This window comes from Centruroides sculpturatus, unplaced genomic scaffold (assembly GCF_000671375.1).
Source record: "Centruroides sculpturatus isolate CEXI.00-Female unplaced genomic scaffold, Cexi_2.0 scaffold298, whole genome shotgun sequence".
NCBI classification, from domain to species: Eukaryota; Metazoa; Arthropoda; class Arachnida; order Scorpiones; family Buthidae; genus Centruroides; species Centruroides sculpturatus.
In genome coordinates this window covers 659,818-683,805 of record NW_019384568.1, presented here as the reverse complement: position 1 = coordinate 683,805, position 23,988 = coordinate 659,818, and the positions used below count along the sequence as shown (strand labels likewise).

General features: G+C 26.5%; 2 protein-coding genes across 2 annotated transcripts; both read right to left on the bottom strand.

Annotated features, from left to right (window-relative positions):
• Window positions 1-9,435: 9,435 nt before the first annotated feature.
• On the bottom strand, window positions 9,436-13,239 carry LOC111624112 (probable G-protein coupled receptor B0563.6). Its single transcript, XM_023366894.1, has 2 exons — window positions 13,058-13,239; window positions 9,436-11,649 (listed from the first exon to the last, which is right to left on the bottom strand). Exon 2 carries the CDS (start codon window positions 11,647-11,649, stop codon window positions 10,630-10,632), a length of 1,020 nt encoding a protein of 339 aa, XP_023222662.1. The 5' UTR covers window positions 13,058-13,239; the 3' UTR covers window positions 9,436-10,629.
• Window positions 13,181-22,174, bottom strand: LOC111624092 (probable G-protein coupled receptor B0563.6). Its single transcript, XM_023366870.1, has 3 exons — window positions 21,993-22,174; window positions 19,599-20,584; window positions 13,181-13,232 (listed from the first exon to the last, which is right to left on the bottom strand). Exons 2-3 carry the CDS (start codon window positions 20,582-20,584, stop codon window positions 13,181-13,183), a joined length of 1,038 nt encoding a protein of 345 aa, XP_023222638.1. The 5' UTR covers window positions 21,993-22,174.
• Between the last annotated feature and the right edge of the window lie 1,814 nt (window positions 22,175-23,988).

Here is a 23,988-nt window from a genome sequence, read left to right as displayed (position 1 = left end):
TTCCGTTTTATATGAATTCCATGTTGTACGAGTCACTTAAATTTTACAAATACGTGTGCCGGGCTGTGAATGGCTCGCGTATTTGTAAAATCTAAGTGACTCGTACAACATGGAATTCATATAAAACGGAATAATCAACAGTGTTATAGGGGGGGTCGACTGTAGTTTGTTATAGAGTATAGAGCCGTAAAGTAGCGCAAAATGATGTAAATCATGTCATGCGATGTTCTAATTTAATGTAGTTTTAAGTTAGAATTATAATTAAAAAAAATAGAAATAAAATTTAAATATTTTAGAAGAACTTTATTACAGATTTTCTACACGCAATTGTACAGTATAATATAAGGAAAAATTAAGCTGTAAATTTAGAAACGTAATCCGTAAAATATCATAAAATTTAGAAAAAAATACAGCGCAAAAAAAATAATAACAAGTACGCCGACGTAAAGAGAAGTTGCTTCGTAATTTATGTTCGCGAGTATAATTAGGAAGTGAAACTGTAATACAAACTAACTTGTACACAATTCCTTAGAAACTTTAACGAATATAATAACTGTATACAGTAACTTTAACAATAGTACTACGTATAACTATAAAAAAAGGGGGTGGAAATTTAAAAAACGCGGTACAATAGAGGTAACACTCCCATACACCGAACACGAACTTTGCATTCCTAAAACAGGATTAAATAAACAAAAAAAAAAGTGTAAGCGCTAAATCCTACCATCTTAGGTACACTTTGCAGAGGCGTCAGGGCACGAATCCCACTAAAAAAAAAATTGGCATAAAAGAGATGTTTTTTTAGTGTTTTAAGTGCGGTGATGTAACGTAACATACGTACCCACCTCCGAGTTGATTTCAGGGTGTGACACTGTAATTAGGAGTACCGTAAGTAGGCGTACTAATAAAAAAGGGCGAAAAACTACTAACTCAAAAAAGGAAATATGATAACTAATTTCCAACGTCTTTAAAGAAGGAGAAAGTTAAAAGAAAGTGAATATCTGTTTCGTATTACGGTTATTTCCGTTAAGAAAAATAACTCATTTGTGGGGTGGATCGTATTAAAACACGTTTTATTTTTACAGAAAATAATATTAAAAAAATAATAATAATTTAAACTCATTTATATATATATATTTTTTTATTATTCCATTAAAAAAACCAAGGATAAGAGGGTAATTATGAGTTTACTAATGAGGAAACTTGGATTCCGATCCTTAATAAATTTGATAAGGAAGTGACGAAAGGAAAATGTCCCCTTTTTAAAGAAAAAAAATTTTATGTATATTATAATAGTTATAAATTCAATTATCTTAATATATATACATTGTTTTACTATTTAATAATGAAAACAATTTATTGTTGATGACGACTGTAAATTGTATTTAATATTGTTTTATTAAGGTGATTAAATTTAAAAATATAATAACATTAGGTTATAACTTGTGTAATTGTTCTGTTAAAACTGGAGATTGTATATACAATTGTTTATTATTATTATTAATATTTTATAATATATTAATTAAATTAATGAATAATTTCTATATTTTTCACTGTAATTTTATAGCTAATTACAATTAAATGTGAAATTATTCAAAGTGTAATTGTTATTGTTACAATTTTTAATTAAATTAAAACAATAAACAAATTAATATCTCCATTTTATCATAAGGTAATTTGTCATATTTAAAGTATTATATATAAGTTATATAGTTATATTTTGTAATTAATTATAGCATTTAAATCCATATTATTGTTTTTATTATATATATATATTCCCTTCTCTTAATTGTTGGGGATTAAACTGTTAAAATAATTGAGAGAAGAGGGAAAAGAGAGAGAGAAATTAATGTTTATTTTGCAACAAAATTAATTAATTATTCCATAAAATTTTCTATGTAATAAAATTGACACATTTCTACATTTTTCTCCATATTATTGATGATTTATCATGGAGAAAAATATAAAAAATGAATCATTTATAACTTTATTACATAGAAAACAATATTGAATAATATTAATTTAGTGAATTAAGTACTCATAATGGTATAATAAAAGAATAAATTGTGATAGTTTAGCAAATTATACATATGAGTAAACCATTGATGATTATAATTGAAGGGTTTGACATAAAAACTGACAAACCTGATACTTGAAACATTAAATACTTGATATAATATATTTTTTTTTTTCAAGAGATTTATATATATTTTTCTTATTTTTTTTATGGCAAAAAAAATATTGGTATCCTCATGGCAAAAAAAAAAATGGCAATAATATGTAGTGCTGTTAGATGTATTGAATTATAACAGGGTATCAAGTTGTATTATTTTTTTTAAATAAAAAAGTTGTTGTGAGATTTTTTAAGTGATAAGTATCAAAATATGTTGAGAAAACTTGGAAATTTAAGAAGTAAAATTTGTAAAATTGTGGAGTGAACTTCATGAAGAATCTTAATTTAGTACAAAATATGTTTTAAATACTTATTATTTTCTAAAATAAAGTAGCGTTATGATGTAGCAGCAACGTAATAACGTATTGTTGGTATAGTGCACGTTTTTACGTCAATTTGACGTCATTATGCCATTTTTATAATGAAAACTTCCAAAGAATGACGTCAAATTTACGTAAAAATGTAGACTTTAATTATATAGCACCGTTCCGAACTCGGAAAGTTCGTAGCGCCATCTGAATTATTTTTTTTAATTTATAAATTTTGACATTAAATTTTTTTATTTTAAAGTTACTTAAAATTATTCGATAAGTTTCTAAAAGTGTTTTATACATCAAAAATAAAATTTAAAAAATAAATTTAGTAATAAATAGCGTTATTTCGTACTTGAAACATTTTTTTAGTTTCGTTTTTTATACACTTTTAATGGATGTTTAATATTTTTTGTTTGCATTAAAAATATAAAATTTGTTTATATATATGTGTATTATTATTTAAAAAGTATTTTAAATAAAAAATAAAACTTATAATAAATTTTTATTTGCTTGTAGAAAATTTAATAATTTCGTTTATTAAATGACGTCATTATTTTCTAACCAATTACATGGCATTTTATGTATAATATCGGCTATACATTACTTTAACGGAATTGATGTCAAAATAAATAATAAGTATACGTTCAATTAATAAATAATTTTTATGATATTATTAAATAACAATATTAAAATCAAGATAATTTAATTATAATCGTTTTTTTTATATATACCTGCCACAAGAGTTTACTATCACGCGATGTTATCGACTATTCTATTGGATGTTGTTAATGTTTCATACAACGTCATATTTATGAAATGACGTTTTTCAAAATTATATATGAAAATTTTAAGCTTTATTCGAAGAAAATTTCGTTTGTCACTTTTAAATTAATAATGGAATTTTATTATTGAATATATTATCATCATTCTATATAGCTTAAAATTGTTATTTTTTTAAATAGAAAATCAAGTGGCGTCCTCTAGTGGTTAAAAATTAATATTATTTTTTTTGTTAAAAATATGATTTGAAATTGTAATTATGTTTAAAAAAATTTATAAAATTTGAGATTTCAAAAAATAAAAAAAATGTTTTTTAATAAACATCGTTACACAATTGTAATAACAGTAGTATATATCAAGTGATTATTATTTTAACAATTATACATGTATTTCTTACGTATCACGGAAGTACCGTGATAACTGGAAGTACAGTAGAACCTCGATTATCCGGACCTCTATTATCCGGATTTTCGATTATCCAGATTGTTCAAAATAAACAAAAATTTTATGAATTTGCTGATTTGCACTTGGCGAATTACGACACTGTTTATGTACGTGATGGAATGCATAACATTTTTTGTTTCAACAACGTCTCACTCGGCACGGTGGTTGTAAACTCTTAAATATATTTTGCGTCGTAATAAAAATATAACTTGACATACATATTTATAAATAATTTATACTCAAATTACATCATTTCTATAACCAAGGGCGGCATAAGGCATGGGCAACGTGGGCCACCACCTATGCCTGGTGGTCCGAAGGGCCTCGCGCCTCGAAGGTTTATGCATTATTTAAAAACCGAGAACGTGACAAAAAAATTTTACTCGTCATAAAACGATAAATAGTTTGTCAAATTTTTATTCATAAAAATGCAGTTTTGACTGCTTTTTATTTTATAAAATCCGTCTTCTTGAGCCACCAGAGGGCCTTTTAAACAATAGGTAGTCTGTTAGTGCTGGTCAGTAGTAGTCCAAATTCAATAAAACATTTGTTTCTTGAAAATTTGATCATGATTTAAATACAGTATTTATTTTTAATATTACCGATATGTCATCGAAAAGAAAATGTGTTGTATTATTATTAAAAGACAAATTAAAGTATTTGTTTTGATTATCTGGATTTTTCCTTATCCGGACTACTTTCATCCCCAATTAGTCTGGATAATCGAGGTTCTACTGTACTNTAATAAATTATTGGTGTCATTTTCCTTATATATATATATATTATATATATATATTTTCCCCCCTCTCTTATCAGTTTCCTGTATTTTTTGTAACAGTTTCCTGTAATTTTCTCTCAAATATGCTTCAAATGTTGCAGTCAGTCCCTTAGGTTTTTCGTACGAAAATCTAATAGTTTGCAGATGTTTTTGGATGTAAAAACACAGGAATTTTTTTTTTTATATTTTGGAGTCATTGAGGGTGTCTTGTTACGAAAACAAACCTTTTTTTTAAAATTATTTGACTGTCAAAAATTGTAATTTTGGCTGTTATTTAATTTAAAATTATTATTAAATAATATTATTGCATTACACAGTCGAACCGTCAACCGATCTTTACTGATCGATCGATCGATCAGTAAAGATTATTTGGTAAAGATTGATTGATCGATCGATCGATCGATCAATCAGCGGCCAACTGATGGGAACGTAAAACGGGACGTTGTTTAGAGGTTATTTTTGTATTTATTTTAAAAAGAAATATTTTTATTTATATTTTATAAGCATTTTTATTACAAAAATTAGAAATTTAATATTTATTTTTTATATTTTTTAGACTTTAATACAATTTAAATAAATAAATTTTCACTGTTTATTCACTTTATTTTTTGGGGAACCGTCGTAAATCGAGGTTTAAATTCCTGCAGACTTATTGAGGTTCTGTTCTTAATACAATTTAGGCGTATTAATATGTAAAAAAGTTAATTTAAATTATTTTTATTATATTTTTATATTATTACACAGTTTAAATTTGTATAATTTGACAAATTTAATAATAAATTCTAGCTTGTATTTTGAAAAAGAAAAACTCGTCGTAAAGCGAACCCTATTTTCTTCCCACGAATTTAACGTAATAAAACGAAGTTCCCTTCGTAAAAATTAACTTCGAATTATATAATATCACATCGAGATACAAACGAAAATGATATAACACTTAAATACGACATTTAATACATTTAACAATATAAAATGTACACCCGTCGTAAAGCGAGGGTCGACTGTATTACGTTAAAGATTTATTTCCACGTTGACATATAAAAATAGTAAGAATAATTTTAATTTAATATATTAATAAACAAAATAAAGAATTGTTTAAATATATTTTTAGACGTAAATTATCATTATTTTTAATTTAAAAAAAAAAAAAAACATTTTTTATAGCCTGTATATAACGTTACTTAAGTGGCTCAACAGCAGCAGCAGCAGCAGGATAATTGTGTATTGTGGAACACAAAAAAATCAGTAGATAGGGGGCCCTGATGGTACTTTGCATCCGGGCAAGCTGCTAAGTGCAGTTGCCCAACCCATCAGATAGATTTATATGAATATTTTACATGCACTACAACTAAAATTAGATTTATTAATATAACAATTTTTATATTTTAAATTTCTTCAAGAATATTATTCTATAAATTTTTATAAAATATTCTTGAATATAATGAAAATAAAAATAATTTTTTTATATATTTTTTTGAATTTATGTAAAAAATAAGAANAATTTAGAAACGTAATCCGTAAAATATCATAAAATTTAGAAAAAAATACAGCGCAAAAAAAATAATAACAAGTACGCCGACGTAAAGAGAAGTTGCTTCGTAATTTATGTTCGCGAGTATAATTAGGAAGTGAAACTGTAATACAAACTAACTTGTACACAATTCCTTAGAAACTTTAACGAATATAATAACTGTATACAGTAACTTTAACAATAGTACTACGTATAACTATAAAAAAAGGGGGTGGAAATTTAAAAAACGCGGTACAATAGAGGTAACACTCCCATACACCGAACACGAACTTTGCATTCCTAAAACAGGATTAAATAAACAAAAAAAAAAGTGTAAGCGCTAAATCCTACCATCTTAGGTACACTTTGCAGAGGCGTCAGGGCACGAATCCCACTAAAAAAAAAATTGGCATAAAAGAGATGTTTTTTTAGTGTTTTAAGTGCGGTGATGTAACGTAACATACGTACCCACCTCCGAGTTGATTTCAGGGTGTGACACTGTAATTAGGAGTACCGTAAGTAGGCGTACTAATAAAAAAGGGCGAAAAACTACTAACTCAAAAAAGGAAATATGATAACTAATTTCCAACGTCTTTAAAGAAGGAGAAAGTTAAAAGAAAGTGAATATCTGTTTCGTATTACGGTTATTTCCGTTAAGAAAAATAACTCATTTGTGGGGTGGATCGTATTAAAACACGTTTTATTTTTACAGAAAATAATATTAAAAAAATAATAATAATTTAAACTCATTTATATATATATATTTTTTTATTATTCCATTAAAAAAACCAAGGATAAGAGGGTAATTATGAGTTTACTAATGAGGAAACTTGGATTCCGATCCTTAATAAATTTGATAAGGAAGTGACGAAAGGAAAATGTCCCCTTTTTAAAGAAAAAAAATTTTATGTATATTATAATAGTTATAAATTCAATTATCTTAATATATATACATTGTTTTACTATTTAATAATGAAAACAATTTATTGTTGATGACGACTGTAAATTGTATTTAATATTGTTTTATTAAGGTGATTAAATTTAAAAATATAATAACATTAGGTTATAACTTGTGTAATTGTTCTGTTAAAACTGGAGATTGTATATACAATTGTTTATTATTATTATTAATATTTTATAATATATTAATTAAATTAATGAATAATTTCTATATTTTTCACTGTAATTTTATAGCTAATTACAATTAAATGTGAAATTATTCAAAGTGTAATTGTTATTGTTACAATTTTTAATTAAATTAAAACAATAAACAAATTAATATCTCCATTTTATCATAAGGTAATTTGTCATATTTAAAGTATTATATATAAGTTATATAGTTATATTTTGTAATTAATTATAGCATTTAAATCCATATTATTGTTTTTATTATATATATATATTCCCTTCTCTTAATTGTTGGGGATTAAACTGTTAAAATAATTGAGAGAAGAGGGAAAAGAGAGAGAGAAATTAATGTTTATTTTGCAACAAAATTAATTAATTATTCCATAAAATTTTCTATGTAATAAAATTGACACATTTCTACATTTTTCTCCATATTATTGATGATTTATCATGGAGAAAAATATAAAAAATGAATCATTTATAACTTTATTACATAGAAAACAATATTGAATAATATTAATTTAGTGAATTAAGTACTCATAATGGTATAATAAAAGAATAAATTGTGATAGTTTAGCAAATTATACATATGAGTAAACCATTGATGATTATAATTGAAGGGTTTGACATAAAAACTGACAAACCTGATACTTGAAACATTAAATACTTGATATAATATATATTTTTTTTTCAAGAGATTTATATATATTTTTCTTATTTTTTTTATGGCAAAAAAAATATTGGTATCCTCATGGCAAAAAAAAAAATGGCAATAATATGTAGTGCTGTTAGATGTATTGAATTATAACAGGGTATCAAGTTGTATTATTTTTTTTAAATAAAAAAGTTGTTGTGAGATTTTTTAAGTGATAAGTATCAAAATATGTTGAGAAAACTTGGAAATTTAAGAAGTAAAATTTGTAAAATTGTGGAGTGAACTTCATGAAGAATCTTAATTTAGTACAAAATATGTTTTAAATACTTATTATTTTCTAAAATAAAGTAGCGTTATGATGTAGCAGCAACGTAATAACGTATTGTTGGTATAGTGCACGTTTTTACGTCAATTTGACGTCATTATGCCATTTTTATAATGAAAACTTCCAAAGAATGACGTCAAATTTACGTAAAAATGTAGACTTTAATTATATAGCACCGTTCCGAACTCGGAAAGTTCGTAGCGCCATCTGAATTATTTTTTTTAATTTATAAATTTTGACATTAAATTTTTTTATTTTAAAGTTACTTAAAATTATTCGATAAGTTTCTAAAAGTGTTTTATACATCAAAAATAAAATTTAAAAAATAAATTTAGTAATAAATAGCGTTATTTCGTACTTGAAACATTTTTTTAGTTTCGTTTTTTATACACTTTTAATGGATGTTTAATATTTTTTGTTTGCATTAAAAATATAAAATTTGTTTATATATATGTGTATTATTATTTAAAAAGTATTTTAAATAAAAAATAAAACTTATAATAAATTTTTATTTGCTTGTAGAAAATTTAATAATTTCGTTTATTAAATGACGTCATTATTTTCTAACCAATTACATGGCATTTTATGTATAATATCGGCTATACATTACTTTAACGGAATTGATGTCAAAATAAATAATAAGTATACGTTCAATTAATAAATAATTTTTATGATATTATTAAATAACAATATTAAAATCAAGATAATTTAATTATAATCGTTTTTTTTATATATACCTGCCACAAGAGTTTACTATCACGCGATGTTATCGACTATTCTATTGGATGTTGTTAATGTTTCATACAACGTCATATTTATGAAATGACGTTTTTCAAAATTATATATGAAAATTTTAAGCTTTATTCGAAGAAAATTTCGTTTGTCACTTTTAAATTAATAATGGAATTTTATTATTGAATATATTATCATCATTCTATATAGCTTAAAATTGTTATTTTTTTAAATAGAAAATCAAGTGGCGTCCTCTAGTGGGTAAAAATTAATATTATTTTTTTTGTTAAAAATATGATTTGAAATTGTAATTATGTTTAAAAAAATTTATAAAATTTTAATATTTTATTTTGTTTTTTTAAATTTTAGATTAATAAGAAATGTTTTAAAAGATATACGGTATTAAATTTTAAAACTTTATAACGAAAATAAAATAATAACAGAATTTTCAAAGAAAATTCATTTCAGAAACTTGTTTTATTTGAAATTACAATTTAATATGCTTAAAACGAAATTAAAATACCTTAACATTAATTTAAATTATTAAAAATTGTAGTATCCGCTTATTGTAATCACTTTGGGACACGCCTAAAGCGATAACATTATGCGGCTCGGATGGCCGAAGCGGTTAACCGCTTCTGGGGATCCAGAATAGAATCCAGGCATTTAAAAACCTTTAGAAATTGTTTTTGAGTGGTCTATTCTGAATATTTCGGGCTCCTTTTCTCACCACCCATAAACTCAATTGTGGGTCTAGACGAATTCGCACGATAAGTGTGATTAAAAAGGCCCACTAACACTGCGTGAATGAATAAATAAAATTACAATTAGAGGAAATTCTGTTTTATTTATTTATTTTTTTAACTCTGCCATTTGGGCAATAAAAGGGTCTTTTTTCAAGCTTATTGCTGGATCGGCATGATTCACAATGGTGAGAGACGGGCCCGACATGTCCGAGACAGACAGTTTGAATCAATCTGAGAACCTCCCGCGCGGTAAGCTAAAACAATAACTACTCGGCCATTCATCCTTAAAAGGAAAATGTGGTTCCATTGACATGTCGAAACAATTTAAAAATGTATAACTTGAAGATATAAGTTATAATAAATAATTGATCCAATATTGTATACCTGCTACAACTTCAACAACAGCCAGAACATTGCCAACAATTAAACTATTGGATTGCCAGCAAATTACAAATAAAGCACTAATTAAGTATCTTATAACCGTTTTATGTTATCAGCCACATGTTGAGGCTGGTAACACGAAAATAAAGCATAAAAAGACCTACTTGCCCGAAGACAACGGTAACAATAACCGAACCATGATTACAATAAGCGGAATATATTATACAAAAATTATCGATAAGATGCGTCACACGCGTGGGATTGTTTACAAAAACGTTACATAATGCTAAGATCTGGATCCTTGGGTAACAGAATATCATATGCAACAGTGTTATGGAAACTTACAGTGTTGGATGATAATTGAAAAATAGCGTTACATAATTTATGCACGATCCCATACAATACGGGGTGTCATCATCGAGGCAGATTTTCATCGACATTTTGCATTATTCTTTCTTTTCAATTAAAATTTTACTGGGCATTTTAATTGCAGTTCCTTTTTCTGTAATAGACCAAGTATCAACTGGTATTGATGATTCCGCTACGAGAATGAATCTCCAAAATGCAAATATGGCGCCATCAATAAGACAAATTTACATTATTTCTTCTTTGAAATTAGTATTTCATTTGAAAATTTTAATTGCATTTCTGTGTTCCGCATTAGTATCAACTCACATTACTGACTCTGTTACAAGAATGGAACTTCAAATCAAATGCAGCTCTTCTGAAATCTCTAGAAGATGCTAAATAAGTAACAAATGACAAAGAACCATTACTAATTTCTAGAAGATTTGCAATAGTTCTAAATACTTGAAAATCATAATCCTTCTGTAAACTGTCTCTCGTAATAACGACCAAAATGGCAGCTGGTGTATTACATATGAAGAACATAAGAGACATCCCACAAAGTAAAAACATCAAACGCCTTTCCTCTTCTTTAAGTCGATCCGAAGAATTCGTTTTACTCAATTTAAGCCTTTTATTTAATATTTTTCTATATTCAACAACAATTTTTAGATTTAGAGTTGCTATCAGCAATGTCGGACCAATTCGAAATAAAGACTGCAACACTAAGAGGTACAGTTGATAGAAGGTGGCATTTCTGGTATTATCATCATCACGAAAGTAATACAACGTTACATTAGAAGAATTATAATCATATTGTATATAAAAATTAAGTGTATAAGGAACGTGGAAGAGTACAGTAAATACAGGAATAAGAATAATAACAATTAAAATTCGCTTTTTATTGTTTTCCTGAAGGACTTTCAATGGCTCACAGATTGAGATGTATCTTTCTATGGTCAATGCTGTGACGTATAGAGAACTGATGCCCACTAGGGAGTTTACAAAGAGCAATTGTAATTTTGCAAAGTAGAAAACAATGTAATAATTATTCCATTCTTCGTCTGGTGTTAAATTCTGTATTGTGAATGGTATAATTGTTAAGAGTAGTAGTAAATCGGAGACAGATCTTGCTTTGATAAACATGTATGGAGTCTTATTCAAAGATGGCTTACTTAATGTGATTATGTTTAGGATATTGCTGATTATACCGAATGATACTATGGTTGGTATGATAAAACCATAAGAGATTTCAAATAATTGATTGATATCCGATCCTATATCAGAAGTTACATTTGAAATAATCTCTTGAAGAGTTTCATTGATGCTGTTAATATCCATCTGAAAAGAAAATATAATAAAATAATTCTGTTTATAATGAAGCATAAAAACTATATTTTTATATTAAAATAGAGGTTTGGCCAGATGTTAGGCAACTCCATTGTCTGATACAGCTCGAGAGCTTGTAGAGTGAAACTTTTTTGCCATTTTTTAAAAATAAAATACATAGAATATTCCTTTATTAATAAAAAGCAGCCTTAAAATCTGTTAGTAAAAATAACATTAATTTATAGAGATATGAACCCTTTTCTTTCGGGAAAAATTTCCTTATCGATGATCCTGATCTGAACCCACGACACTGTATAAAAGGTATTTTATTGATTCTGATACAAAATTATATTAGTGTACATGTACATGTCAATTATTTAAAAATTTATATTATCATCGTGTTAATCGACCGTATAGCGTACATGTACTGTTCATCTCGAAATGTATTTTCAATAATAGATTTATGCCACTTATTCAAATAGTTTAACACTGTTAAGTTTCCCTCTAAAGTTATTTAATTAGAAAATAAATATAATTTATTCACACTAATTGATTTTTCGTAAATTTTCGAATTCGGTAATTCAATTATTATTTTGTAGAGTGAACGTCCATTAATTACGTGTACAAGTTTAATGGAGAAAGGTCTCGAAAAGTACATTATTGTACACAATGGGAAGGAAGAGGTCGAAATACTATCTACGTGGACTTCAGTCATATTAGTGGCACACGAATTTGTTCTTACAAGCCTACTTACTAGTCGTACGAATGTTTGCAGAGCTTTTTAAAATCATTTCTTCGATGTGAGAAAGCCCATGAACTATTGCATACGTAATTAATTAAGGAGGTTGCAAAAAGGGTTGCCAAAAGCATACTATTGTTAATAGGAAGGGGGGGTGAAAAGTGGCTGAAAAACTTTAGACGTAATTAATGAATGACCTAATAGGCCGGATGGCCAACTAGTTAAGGTTACAGTCTATCACTATGGAGGACCCGGAATCGAATTCCAACGGGTCACAAACCACAGGAAAATTTCGGATGTTTTCCATCCGGATACGTCAGATTGTCCCTCACCATCCGACCGCACTAGTAGGCCTGGCCGAATCCATAATGGGCTTGTTAAAAAACAGGCCCTCTTGTAAAAGAAGGTCTACAGGACAGAGTTAAAAAACAGATGGCCCAAATATAATTCAAAAGTATTTTTTGCGCTAAATACACATACTAAATCTACGTTTACGTAAAATGATTCTTAGGATGAATCATTAGCATACATTAAAATCAAAGATTAAATTATAATCCTATACGAAGGCCTTCTGCATAAAGTTACAGATTTTAAGTTAAAAAAATAATTGTATAAAACTATAGTTAAAATCTATGAAAAGTAAGTAACTTACGTATCATTTTAAAAATATTATTAACTTACTTTCTACGTAAACACCATGGAATGATGTACAGAGATAGGCGCATTAGAGCGTACAGCGAAGGTACCTGTACTGTAAAGTCGTCTGTAAACGTTTATAAGTTATTAAAATTCTTATTAATTCTATTATTCGGGATTATAGGTCAATACATTTCTCAATTGTCTATCACAGGATGAACTAAAATTTATAAATGTAAAAATAATTTTTGATCATTACTTTCTCCTGTAGCTTCTAAACGTGTTTAAAGATTTGCTGATTAACTATTGTGACATAGGGGGGTTTGCTGATGCATTATATTGCTATAATTGTGTGGTAACTTGAATATTAATTAACGTATAAATATTTATTTTTATTAAACATTTTATACGCGAATATATTTTTCTTAAAGATATAGTGATTAATAAATAGTAAAACAACTAAAAATATAAAATATTTATTATACAGTATACTGTACATTAAATACAGTAAAACCTGTACCGAGAAAAATATAAAAAAATGGCCGTCATTGGAAGCTCGACTGTATTTAATATATATAATTTATACCATAGTAACACTGTATTCAGAGCCATCTTTGACGCTCCTTTTGTCCATTTTTTTGAATGAAATACCGGTACATAGAATGCTTCTTTATTAATAAAAAGCAGTCTTAAAGATAATATTTTTTGTAGTAAAAACAACATTAATTTATAGGGATAGGAACCACTACCGGCCCCTAAATTTCTTCCTGGCCCGGGGAAAAATCCCCAGCTCTCCCCTCTCGCCGGCCCTGACTGTATTATATTACACGTAATAGAAGTTGCCGATCATCTTCTCTTGTATAATTCTTTCTGTACCGAAACAAAATAATAATCAGTAAAAAACTAAAAATATAAGGTATATTTTACGAAAATTTAAATATTATTATTATTGTTNGCAACTTATAATTATAATTTTAAAAAAAATAGTCATTTTTAAAGCAATTAATTAGCTTTTTAAATGATTTATTTTGAATATTTAACCATATTTTAAAGCACCTTTCTATCTTTTAATTGATAATGTCCATTATTTTGTTACATCCAATTGGTTTTAATGTTAAGAACTGGCAAATCCTTGATATTTTAAAGTTACAAAATGAATCATTTAAATCATTTTTTGCCTGTTTATTCCATTTATTATATAAAATCTTTATTATTTTTAATTTAATAAATATTTTGAAGTAGTTTAAGTGTTTTATTTGAAACTTTTGTGAATGTAAATCTTAATTAAATTATCACATATAAGATTTTTAATGTTTTAAGCTGTAGAAAATGATTAAAATCATGATAAAGAATTGATTAAAATTAAAATTGAGAGAAGGTAAACAAGTATTTGTATTTGTTTACATAAATTAATAAAATATTTTATAACTTATATATGTATAAAAGTAGTTTAACAAATTCAATTCCTGTTCAAAACAATCGATTTGTCAGTTTAAGGAAAAACAATATCACTAACTTGATTAATTATATATGAGAAGCTCAAGAGGAAATGCTATCATCTATCAATAGATGAGAGTATTTAAGAGAGAAAAAAAATCTAGAGAAAAATTAGAAATGGAGCCGCGGTTTTACGGCATTCAATGTTGTATTTTTGTTTTTTTAAATAATAAAATCGATACGGAACTTAGAAGTATCTGCATACATCAGGCATGAGAGCATGGAAGAAAAATACGATACCTAAATCTCGTATACGATCGATATATTCACGTTCACATCAGTATTTATCGCGATAATGGGTCAATCAGAATGAGGAGAGAGTAATTATAAACGGCGTAAGATATATTGGAATTTAATGACACAGTCTATTGTTCGTTACAGACATCAGATCGGGATCAAAGTTTAAGATCCTTATACATTTAACTGATAGACTTTAGGGGGGATTAAGCTAGTTTAATTCGTGAAAAAATAAAAGAATTTTTACGTTAACGGATCCACGAATGAGATTATTAAAGAATAAATACAGTAAATATGAATGTTTACTTGTATATTTACTGTAATAGAAATAGAGCTGTGTAATATATTATACCGCATTATAATGGAATACAGTCGACCCCCTATAACACTGTTCATAATTCCGTTTTATATGAATTCCATGTTGTACGAGTCACTTAAATTTTACAAATACGTGTGCCGGGCTGTGAATGGCTCGCGTATTTGTAAAATCTAAGTGACTCGTACAACATGGAATTCATATAAAACGGAATAATCAACAGTGTTATAGGGGGGGTCGACTGTAGTTTGTTATAGAGTATAGAGCCGTAAAGTAGCGCAAAATGATGTAAATCATGTCATGCGATGTTCTAATTTAATGTAGTTTTAAGTTAGAATTATAATTAAAAAAAATAGAAATAAAATTTAAATATTTTAGAAGAACTTTATTACAGATTTTCTACACGCAATTGTACAGTATAATATAAGGAAAAATTAAGCTGTAAATTTAGAAACGTAATCCGTAAAATATCATAAAATTTAGAAAAAAATACAGCGCAAAAAAAATAATAACAAGTACGCCGACGTAAAGAGAAGTTGCTTCGTAATTTATGTTCGCGAGTATAATTAGGAAGTGAAACTGTAATACAAACTAACTTGTACACAATTCCTTAGAAACTTTAACGAATATAATAACTGTATACAGTAACTTTAACAATAGTACTACGTATAACTATAAAAAAAGGGGGTGGAAATTTAAAAAACGCGGTACAATAGAGGTAACACTCCCATACACCGAACACGAACTTTGCATTCCTAAAACAGGATTAAATAAACAAAAAAAAAAAAAGTGTAAGCGCTAAATCCTACCATCTTAGGTACACTTTGCAGAGGCGTCAGGGCACGAATCCCACTAAAAAAAAAATTGGCATAAAAGAGATGTTTTTTTAGTGTTTTAAGTGCGGTGATGTAACGTAACATACGTACCCACCTCCGAGTTGATTTCAGGGTGTGACACTGTAATTAGGAGTACCGTAAGTAGGCGTACTAATAAAAAAGGGCGAAAAACTACTAACTCAAAAAAGGAAATATGATAACTCATTTCCAACGTCTTTAAAGAAGGAGAAAGTTAAAAGAAAGTGAATATCTGTTTCGTATTACGGTTATTTCCGTTAAGAAAAATAACTCATTTGTGGGGTGGATCGTATTAAAACACGTTTTATTTTTACAGAAAATAATATTAAAAAAATAATAATAATTTAAACTCATTTATATATATATATTTTTTTATTATTCCATTAAAAAAACCAAGGATAAGAGGGTAATTATGAGTTTACTAATGAGGAAACTTGGATTCCGATCCTTAATAAATTTGATAAGGAAGTGACGAAAGGAAAATGTCCCCTTTTTAAAGAAAAAAAATTTTATGTATATTATAATAGTTATAAATTCAATTATCTTAATATATATACATTGTTTTACTATTTAATAATGAAAACAATTTATTGTTGATGACGACTGTAAATTGTATTTAATATTGTTTTATTAAGGTGATTAAATTTAAAAATATAATAACATTAGGTTATAACTTGTGTAATTGTTCTGTTAAAACTGGAGATTGTATATACAATTGTTTATTATTATTATTAATATTTTATAATATATTAATTAAATTAATGAATAATTTCTATATTTTTCACTGTAATTTTATAGCTAATTACAATTAAATGTGAAATTATTCAAAGTGTAATTGTTATTGTTACAATTTTTAATTAAATTAAAACAATAAACAAATTAATATCTCCATTTTATCATAAGGTAATTTGTCATATTTAAAGTATTATATATAAGTTATATAGTTATATTTTGTAATTAATTATAGCATTTAAATCCATATTATTGTTTTTATTATATATATATTTTCCCTTCTCTTAATTGTTGGGGATTAAACTGTTAAAATAATTGAGAGAAGAGGGAAAAGAGAGAGAGAAATTAATGTTTATTTTGCAACAAAATTAATTAATTATTCCATAAAATTTTCTATGTAATAAAATTGACACATTTCTACATTTTTCTCCATATTATTGATGATTTATCATGGAGAAAAATATAAAAAATGAATCATTTATAACTTTATTACATAGAAAACAATATTGAATAATATTAATTTAGTGAATTAAGTACTCATAATGGTATAATAAAAGAATAAATTGTGATAGTTTAGCAAATTATACATATGAGTAAACCATTGATGATTATAATTGAAGGGTTTGACATAAAAACTGACAAACCTGATACTTGAAACATTAAATACTTGATATAATATATATTTTTTTTTCAAGAGATTTATATATATTTTTCTTATTTTTTTTATGGCAAAAAAAATATTGGTATCCTCATGGCAAAAAAAAAAATGGCAATAATATGTAGTGCTGTTAGATGTATTGAATTATAACAGGGTATCAAGTTGTATTATTTTTTTTAAATAAAAAAGTTGTTGTGAGATTTTTTAAGTGATAAGTATCAAAATATGTTGAGAAAACTTGGAAATTTAAGAAGTAAAATTTGTAAAATTGTGGAGTGAACTTCATGAAGAATCTTAATTTAGTACAAAATATGTTTTAAATACTTATTATTTTCTAAAATAAAGTAGCGTTATGATGTAGCAGCAACGTAATAACGTATTGTTGGTATAGTGCACGTTTTTACGTCAATTTGACGTCATTATGCCATTTTTATAATGAAAACTTCCAAAGAATGACGTCAAATTTACGTAAAAATGTAGACTTTAATTATATAGCACCGTTCCGAACTCGGAAAGTTCGTAGCGCCATCTGAATTATTTTTTTTAATTTATAAATTTTGACATTAAATTTTTTTATTTTAAAGTTACTTAAAATTATTCGATAAGTTTCTAAAAGTGTTTTATACATCAAAAATAAAATTTAAAAAATAAATTTAGTAATAAATAGCGTTATTTCGTACTTGAAACATTTTTTTAGTTTCGTTTTTTATACACTTTTAATGGATGTTTAATATTTTTTGTTTGCATTAAAAATATAAAATTTGTTTATATATATGTGTATTATTATTTAAAAAGTATTTTAAATAAAAAATAAAACTTATAATAAATTTTTATTTGCTTGTAGAAAATTTAATAATTTCGTTTATTAAATGACGTCATTATTTTCTAACCAATTACATGGCATTTTATGTATAATATCGGCTATACATTACTTTAACGGAATTGATGTCAAAATAAATAATAAGTATACGTTCAATTAATAAATAATTTTTATGATATTATTAAATAACAATATTAAAATCAAGATAATTTAATTATAATCGTTTTTTTTATATATACCTGCCACAAGAGTTTACTATCACGCGATGTTATCGACTATTCTATTGGATGTTGTTAATGTTTCATACAACGTCATATTTATGAAATGACGTTTTTCAAAATTATATATGAAAATTTTAAGCTTTATTCGAAGAAAATTTCGTTTGTCACTTTTAAATTAATAATGGAATTTTATTATTGAATATATTATCATCATTCTATATAGCTTAAAATTGTTATTTTTTTAAATAGAAAATCAAGTGGCGTCCTCTAGTGGTTAAAAATTAATATTATTTTTTTTGTTAAAAATATGATTTGAAATTGTAATTATGTTTAAAAAAATTTATAAAATTTGAGATTTCAAAAAATAAAAAAAATGTTTTTTAATAAACATCGTTACACAATTGTAATAACAGTAGTATATATCAAGTGATTATTATTTTAACAATTATACATGTATTTCTTACGTATCACGGAAGTACCGTGATAACTGGAAGTACAGTAGAACCTCGATTATCCGGACCTCTATTATCCGGATTTTCGATTATCCAGATTGTTCAAAATAAACAAAAATTTTATGAATTTGCTGATTTGCACTTGGCGAATTACGACACTGTTTATGTACGTGATGGAATGCATAACATTTTTTGTTTCAACAACGTCTCACTCGGCACGGTGGTTGTAAACTCTTAAATATATTTTGCGTCGTAATAAAAATATAACTTGACATACATATTTATAAATAATTTATACTCAAATTACATCATTTCTATAACCAAGGGCGGCATAAGGCATGGGCAACGTGGGCCACCACCTATGCCTGGTGGTCCGAAGGGCCTCGCGCCTCGAAGGTTTATGCATTATTTAAAAACCGAGAACGTGACAAAAAAATTTTACTCGTCATAAAACGATAAATAGTTTGTCAAATTTTTATTCATAAAAATGCAGTTTTGACTGCTTTTTATTTTATAAAATCCGTCTTCTTGAGCCACCAGAGGGCCTTTTAAACAATAGGTAGTCTGTTAGTGCTGGTCAGTAGTAGTCCAAATTCAATAAAACATTTGTTTCTTGAAAATTTGATCATGATTTAAATACAGTATTTATTTTTAATATTACCGATATGTCATCGAAAAGAAAATGTGTTGTATTATTATTAAAAGACAAATTAAAGTATTTGTTTTGATTATCTGGATTTTTCCTTATCCGGACTACTTTCATCCCCAATTAGTCTGGATAATCGAGGTTCTACTGTACTTTNTCAAATCAAATGCAGCTCTTCTGAAATCTCTAGAAGATGCTAAATAAGTAACAAATGACAAAGAACCATTACTAATTTCTAGAAGATTTGCAATAGTTCTAAATACTTGAAAATCATAATCCTTCTGTAAACTGTCTCTCGTAATAACGACCAAAATGGCAGCTGGTGTATTACATATGAAGAACATAAGAGACATCCCACAAAGTAAAAACATCAAACGCCTTTCCTCTTCTTTAAGTCGATCCGAAGAATTCGTTTTACTCAATTTAAGCCTTTTATTTAATATTTTTCTATATTCAACAACAATTTTTAGATTTAGAGTTGCTATCAGCAATGTCGGACCAATTCGAAATAAAGACTGCAACACTAAGAGGTACAGTTGATAGAAGGTGGCATTTCTGGTATTATCATCATCACGAAAGTAATACAACGTTACATTAGAAGAATTATAATCATATTGTATATAAAAATTAAGTGTATAAGGAACGTGGAAGAGTACAGTAAATACAGGAATAAGAATAATAACAATTAAAATTCGCTTTTTATTGTTTTCCTGAAGGACTTTCAATGGCTCACAGATTGAGATGTATCTTTCTATGGTCAATGCTGTGACGTATAGAGAACTGATGCCCACTAGGGAGTTTACAAAGAGCAATTGTAATTTTGCAAAGTAGAAAACAATGTAATAATTATTCCATTCTTCGTCTGGTGTTAAATTCTGTATTGTGAATGGTATAATTGTTAAGAGTAGTAGTAAATCGGAGACAGATCTTGCTTTGATAAACATGTATGGAGTCTTATTCAAAGATGGCTTACTTAATGTGATTATGTTTAGGATATTGCTGATTATACCGAATGATACTATGGTTGGTATGATAAAACCATAAGAGATTTCAAATAATTGATTGATATCCGATCCTATATCAGAAGTTACATTTGAAATAATCTCTTGAAGAGTTTCATTGATGCTGTTAATATCCATCTGAAAAGAAAATATAATAAAATAATTCTGTTTATAATGAAGCATAAAAACTATATTTTTATATTAAAATAGAGGTTTGGCCAGATGTTAGGCAACTCCATTGTCTGATACAGCTCGAGAGCTTGTAGAGTGAAACTTTTTTGCCATTTTTTAAAAATAAAATACATAGAATATTCCTTTATTAATAAAAAGCAGCCTTAAAATCTGTTAGTAAAAATAACATTAATTTATAGAGATATGAACCCTTTTCTTTCGGGAAAAATTTCCTTATCGATGATCCTGATCTGAACCCACGACACTGTATAAAAGGTATTTTATTGATTCTGATACAAAATTATATTAGTGTACATGTACATGTCAATTATTTAAAAATTTATATTATCATCGTGTTAATCGACCGTATAGCGTACATGTACTGTTCATCTCGAAATGTATTTTCAATAATAGATTTATGCCACTTATTCAAATAGTTTAACACTGTTAAGTTTCCCTCTAAAGTTATTTAATTAGAAAATAAATATAATTTATTCACACTAATTGATTTTTCGTAAATTTTCGAATTCGGTAATTCAATTATTATTTTGTAGAGTGAACGTCCATTAATTACGTGTACAAGTTTAATGGAGAAAGGTCTCGAAAAGTACATTATTGTACACAATGGGAAGGAAGAGGTCGAAATACTATCTACGTGGACTTCAGTCATATTAGTGGCACACGAATTTGTTCTTACAAGCCTACTTACTAGTCGTACGAATGTTTGCAGAGCTTTTTAAAATCATTTCTTCGATGTGAGAAAGCCCATGAACTATTGCATACGTAATTAATTAAGGAGGTTGCAAAAAGGGTTGCCAAAAGCATACTATTGTTAATAGGAAGGGGGGGTGAAAAGTGGCTGAAAAACTTTAGACGTAATTAATGAATGACCTAATAGGCCGGATGGCCAACTAGTTAAGGTTACAGTCTATCACTATGGAGGACCCGGAATCGAATTCCAACGGGTCACAAACCACAGGAAAATTTCGGATGTTTTCCATCCGGATACGTCAGATTGTCCCTCACCATCCGACCGCACTAGTAGGCCTGGCCGAATCCATAATGGGCTTGTTAAAAAACAGGCCCTCTTGTAAAAGAAGGTCTACAGGACAGAGTTAAAAAACAGATGGCCCAAATATAATTCAAAAGTATTTTTTGCGCTAAATACACATACTAAATCTACGTTTACGTAAAATGATTCTTAGGATGAATCATTAGCATACATTAAAATCAAAGATTAAATTATAATCCTATACGAAGGCCTTCTGCATAAAGTTACAGATTTTAAGTTAAAAAAATAATTGTATAAAACTATAGTTAAAATCTATGAAAAGTAAGTAACTTACGTATCATTTTAAAAATATTATTAACTTACTTTCTACGTAAACACCATGGAATGATGTACAGAGATAGGCGCATTAGAGCGTACAGCGAAGGTACCTGTACTGTAAAGTCGTCTGTAAACGTTTATAAGTTATTAAAATTCTTATTAATTCTATTATTCGGGATTATAGGTCAATACATTTCTCAATTGTCTATCACAGGATGAACTAAAATTTATAAATGTAAAAATAATTTTTGATCATTACTTTCTCCTGTAGCTTCTAAACGTGTTTAAAGATTTGCTGATTAACTATTGTGACATAGGGGGGTTTGCTGATGCATTATATTGCTATAATTGTGTGGTAACTTGAATATTAATTAACGTATAAATATTTATTTTTATTAAACATTTTATACGCGAATATATTTTTCTTAAAGATATAGTGATTAATAAATAGTAAAACAACTAAAAATATAAAATATTTATTATACAGTATACTGTACATTAAATACAGTAAAACCTGTACCGAGAAAAATATAAAAAAATGGCCGTCATTGGAAGCTCGACTGTATTTAATATATATAATTTATACCATAGTAACACTGTATTCAGAGCCATCTTTGACGCTCCTTTTGTCCATTTTTTTGAATGAAATACCGGTACATAGAATGCTTCTTTATTAATAAAAAGCAGTCTTAAAGATAATATTTTTTGTAGTAAAAACAACATTAATTTATAGGGATAGGAACCACTACCGGCCCCTAAATTTCTTCCTGGCCCGGGGAAAAATCCCCAGCTCTCCCCTCTCGCCGGCCCTGACTGTATTATATTACACGTAATAGAAGTTGCCGATCATCTTCTCTTGTATAATTCTTTCTGTACCGAAACAAAATAATAATCAGTAAAAAACTAAAAATATAAGGTATATTTTACGAAAATTTAAATATTATTATTATTGTTTAAATAATAATTTAAAATTAAATTCGTTCGCCGATTCCCAACCCTTCTCTAGTAATTTATCGACCCTCCAGACAAATCGATTGAAGTCTTTATATCGGGGTCCTGATATATATTAATATATAATATAATAATGTATGAATTTATAATAATAATTACATTTAAAAAGTAAACAAATAAAATATTATTTTAAAAATAAATAAATTAAATAAAACATTTCATTAATTAAAAGTTTAAAAAATATAAATTAATATTCTAATTAAATATAAAAACATTAAAAAAATTCTTTCAGATGTATTTATAATTTAAAAAGATTTTTTTTATTGTTTTACTTCTTTTATTGTTAATTAATGGAGTATATTAAACAAGTTGCCAACTCATTAAAAATGCTGTTTAAAATATTTTAAAAATACTTCAGGATTATATTTTTATTTATTAAAATTAAATAACGTTTGATTTTAGTTTAAAAAAATTTTTAAATTAATTTTATGTTAAATAAAATAAAAAAACAGTTATACAGAAAATTTAGTTAAGATTTTTCTTACGAGAGGGCGATACAAGTAACTAAAAACACGTAAATCTAATTAAATATTTTATAATTTTAATACATTATTATTATTATTTATCGAGTTTTGATCACCGATTTTAAATATTTCAAATTTTTAAGATTTTAAAAACATAAATAGTCAAGTTTTAATGAGTTAACTATTTAAATGCCGTTAGATGACGCATAGATAATTCAACAACGGCCTCTAGTGAAAAAAATAAAAAATAAAAATAATAGAGGTTTTTTTAAATACAATCGGTTCTAAATAATATCTACAAATTAAAATATTTTAATATTATGATATTTACGTAATGAATTATTTCACTATATTTAATAACCACTTATTAAATTTTACTCATCGCATTTTAATATCAGACATTTAATAATGTAATGTTAGAAAGTTTGAACTTTCTGTTAATAAAATCTATATTTTTGTTATTTGTTTAATTATCAATAAATTCGTCAAAAAAATTAAAATTTAATTTTTAAAGCCACTTATAACATATTTTAGCCGTTTCTGAAAGTTTAAAACATTCAATCCAC

Coding starts and splice junctions, on each gene's coding strand:
- LOC111624112 (XM_023366894.1), bottom strand. CDS start 11,649: ATGGATATTAACAGCATCAATGAAACTCTTCAAGAGATTATTTCAAAT.